This window comes from Onychostruthus taczanowskii, unplaced genomic scaffold, assembly GCF_017590055.1.
Source record: "Onychostruthus taczanowskii isolate IOZ18803 unplaced genomic scaffold, ASM1759005v1 scaffold47, whole genome shotgun sequence".
In the NCBI taxonomy this organism is placed as follows: Eukaryota; Metazoa; Chordata; class Aves; order Passeriformes; family Passeridae; genus Onychostruthus; species Onychostruthus taczanowskii.
In genome coordinates, this window is record NW_024502236.1 from 61,544 (window position 1) to 65,391 (window position 3,848).

Genomic DNA, 3,848 nt, shown 5'->3' on the forward strand with positions numbered 1-3,848 from the left:
TTCCCCCCCCCCCCCCCGCCAGTCTCAGGCGGGAACATGGTGCTGAGGAACCTGTTTGTGCCTCAGTCAAAGTTAGCCGAGTGTTGGACGTGCTCAGTGCCGGCTTCTCTGTGAATTAAAATTGTTTTGATGTAATTTTTTTTTAGGTGCAGGCAGCAGCAGGAAGGCACAGGATCTAAGCAAGAGGTGTCACAGGGCCTGCAGCATCCCAGGGGACACTAGGGACCCCTTGTGCCTCTGGGGCAGTGCAGTTGTGTCCAAAATGGGTGTCAGCTGGTGCATACAGCTTTGTATGAGCCAGCTTGGTGTAGAGTCACCCACTGCACCACACTTGTCAACTTGCACCATTCTAGGAGCACCAAAGAGGTGGCACTAAGCCAGCTGGGATCTGCAAGGCACATTTGCCTCAATTCCACATCTACCATATGAAGATGGCCGCATCGTTAAAGAGAAAAGCAGACCTGGGATGCAGCATAATGGTGTTTATGCAATTCAGTGACACTGTTAATTACAAATTCAGGAGCAATTGCCTTGGGATAACTTTGGGAGTTCATTGTAATAAAACGCAGAGGTGTTCCATGCATGAAGTCTTGTCATCCCACTCCTAGATATCCCTACTTTTATATTCCCTCCTGTTACAAAGGTTGCAGCAAACCTCAGGTGCATTATATATACTTATCAATGAGCTATGCAATACTTTTTATTTATTCCTTTATTATACCAGCCCTAATGTCTGTTTTCTCCCTCACAGCATTAGGTTCCAGTTAGATTGAAAGCATCTGTAATCAACCTTATAATTTCAACATTATTTTGTGTACAGAGATGAGTATGAAAGAAAATGGCAATATTCTCAATCATGAATTGCTGAAGAGCTACTTCAGAAATGAATAGTTGCTGCAAGCTGTAAAAACAAGAGCAAAATGAAAACTCCAGGCCTGTAACCTTTTCCTCCCCAAGTCTACTCCTGCAATGACACACCCTTATCTCTCAATCTGTAGGCAGTTTGACTCTACACCTCAAGGCCTCTGTTCAAGCATCAGTTTGAGCAGTTCTTCCTCTCAGAAGCAGCAGCAGGTTTTGGAGGATGGGGAAGCTTGGAAATGTTTTCTGTGTTCCCTGCTGTCATGAACACTTCTGGAATAATGACTGGCCTGGTTTGGTTGCATGGCTTGTGGCCAGCACTGCCCCTGCCATTACCTGTTTTGGACAGGAACAGCAAGTGTGAGGATGCTCTTGTTTCTGCCTCAGCCACAGCAGCAACGTAGTGTTCAATAGAGCAGAGCATGCTTTTCATGGCACGGTGGGATTTGAGTCTCTTCCCCCATCACAAACATCCTAGGTTTCTGTTTCCACTCTGCTAGTACTGTTTTCTTGCCAGTCTGCTTGAGACATATACGGAGGGGACAGGAGAGGATCTGTGGTGACATAAATGGAGACATGAGCAGACTCTGGACCTTAAAATTTGTAGAGAATACTCTATTTAGATGCTGATACAGAACCTTTAGTTCTTATGTGCTATCATTCTGCAGCATTCACTGTCTTTTTTGTCAGTGAACGAATCCTTTTTCTTTAAAGTTATTAGAAGTAATTGAGAAAAAATTTTCAGTTACTTCTGAACATTTTTGTTGCCTCCTAAATGCCTAATCCAGTTTATGAATGCTGGGCTCTCCTCAGATGTCCCCATTGGTGTGAACAAGGTGAAAGCTTTGTTCTTCCTCAGCCCAAGCTGTGCTAAGATGTCTTGCCCTAGGAAGTGTGATGCTGCTGTGCTTGCCATGGTGTGGCACCTGGAGATCCAGAGGGTGTTCGAGGTGTCTGTGGAGATCAAGACTGCCATAATTTTGACATGACATAAATCCCTGTTGCTGCTGAAGGAGTGGAAGGGAATGGATCTGATAAACTCAGCCTTTCTCCCCTGAACATGTTTAGCTCTACCATCTGCCATACAGGCATTCAAGCACTGTTACTGGTACAGCCTGTTGGTAGGCACACAGCTAAGGAGTGAAGTAAAAGGCAATAAACAATGACTCACATTGATATAAATTGACTGTATAATGGCAGCCTGAAACAAAATGAATGAATTGCCAGGAGGTTTTATATCAGTTGCATGCAAGTCTGGATATCAGCAAGAAAATACTTGAAGGCTGCATCTGAAAAACAGTTTTTTAACTCTGTGTTCTTTTTTCTCCTATTTCAGTGTCTCCACCACCATACAGTAATGAATATGAAATGGAGTACCCAGCTGACCTACCTCCACACTATAGTCCAGCCCCACAGACTGTGATACAGTATCCCCCACCCCCTCCATACCCTGGATATTCAGGGAAATAATTAACATGGCTTCACATGGATATTGACTGCCTCTCGAAACAGCCAGCACTGCTGGGACAATGTTATTGGCTCAGGGACAAATAGGATTGGGTTTTGCATCAACACATGTGGCCAGGTGTGGAAAGGTTGCCAAGGCTCAGGATGAATAAAATACTCTCCACTCTGGACCATCACGTTTCATGATTAAACAACATGTGACCAAAGAAACAGTTCCTAAAAGTTAGTGTCTGATGAGTAGCGCTTAACACCAGTTCTCAGCTTCACCTGCAGCACATGGGAGTGGGGGTTTTCCCATGTAGGAATGTGCAAGTGGTACAAATGGTTCAACAAACTGTTTCAAAAGCACAAGAGGGTGCTGGGGCTTATTCTGCAGGAAAGCATCAAATGTTGTCTTGAGGTAACCGCTGTGCCTTTCCTTGAAATAAGGGGAATAAGCAACAAGAAATATTGAAACTGTTTTCTGTTTCTACTTCCAGCTGATAATACCCAATGATCACTGTGCATATTGGTCTCATAATCATGTTACAAGCAGAAGTGCTGGTAGAATTTTCTAGTAATTAAAAAATTATGGGTATTATTTTTGGCCAAGTGTGGATTTTTTAAGTGCCTCTTCTTTGTGACTAGTTTATGAACTGAAATGTTAGCATAATGAGAATTTTTGTATGTGAAATACACTAATTTATAGCTGATTTATTTTTACCTGGACTTAAAACCTCTATACATAGGAAATATGCTAAAATGCCTTTTATATCAGCAAATGATATTTGTATTTTAGTATAAAAATACTGAATCAGCAGAACTCACAAATGGGAGAAAAAATGCAAAACAAATATTAAAATGTCCTAGATTTGGCATCAGTTCAGTTGTGTAAAACCAGGGTTTTAAAATTTTATTTACCAGTAATGAGAATATCTCTTAGCAAAGAGATGAGGGTGGAGACTGTGAGCATCTGATTGCTTTTGAATGTCTTGGGCAGTTTAAAACTGTAGGTCATCAAGTAATACTTTTTACATTTGTCATGCATGTTGTTCAAACTTACTTATTCTCTACTATATGCAGTACAGATCTTCATAATTTAAAATGTTCCGTGTACTTACGAAGGTAACTGTACTTCTGCAGCAGCTATTTGACTTCAGATTAGCGTATTCCATTACCGAAAGCATCATCTTTCAGCATTAAGACTATTATTTTTCTCAGGTTTATATGCAAACCACAAAGAGTGGGTCTGTTCAGGAATTTAAAAGTGCTGAGTGCTTTTGGTTTGAGTTGGGTGTCTGAGCAGTTTGAAAATGCTACAGCTGTGGCATCAACTGCAGGTTACTGCTGGTTCAGAGAGATCAGAATGCATTTAAATGTTTTCCAGTGTAGCCCTTCTCTTCTTTTCAAGTGTATTGATGTAGTAATAAATAAAAAAGCAGCTTGCACAAAGGAGATACTGTATCCCAGTAAAATCAACCTCTCATAATCCCTGAAGTCTGGTGGTTTTGGTATTCAGTCCTGATACAGGGAAGAACTGA

General features: G+C 41.6%; 1 protein-coding gene across 1 annotated transcript in view; it reads left to right on the forward strand.

The window, feature by feature from the left end:
- The window catches only part of CYYR1 (cysteine and tyrosine rich 1), a 61,461-nt gene extending 58,608 nt beyond the window's left edge, over positions 1-2,853 (forward strand). Inside the window, exon 6 of the mRNA XM_041414774.1 lies at positions 2,198-2,853. Within this exon, the coding sequence (XP_041270708.1) occupies positions 2,198-2,331 (134 nt within the window). The 3' untranslated portion in view covers positions 2,332-2,853. The remainder of the gene's footprint in view (positions 1-2,197) is intronic.
- Positions 2,854-3,848: the final 995 nt, after the last annotated feature.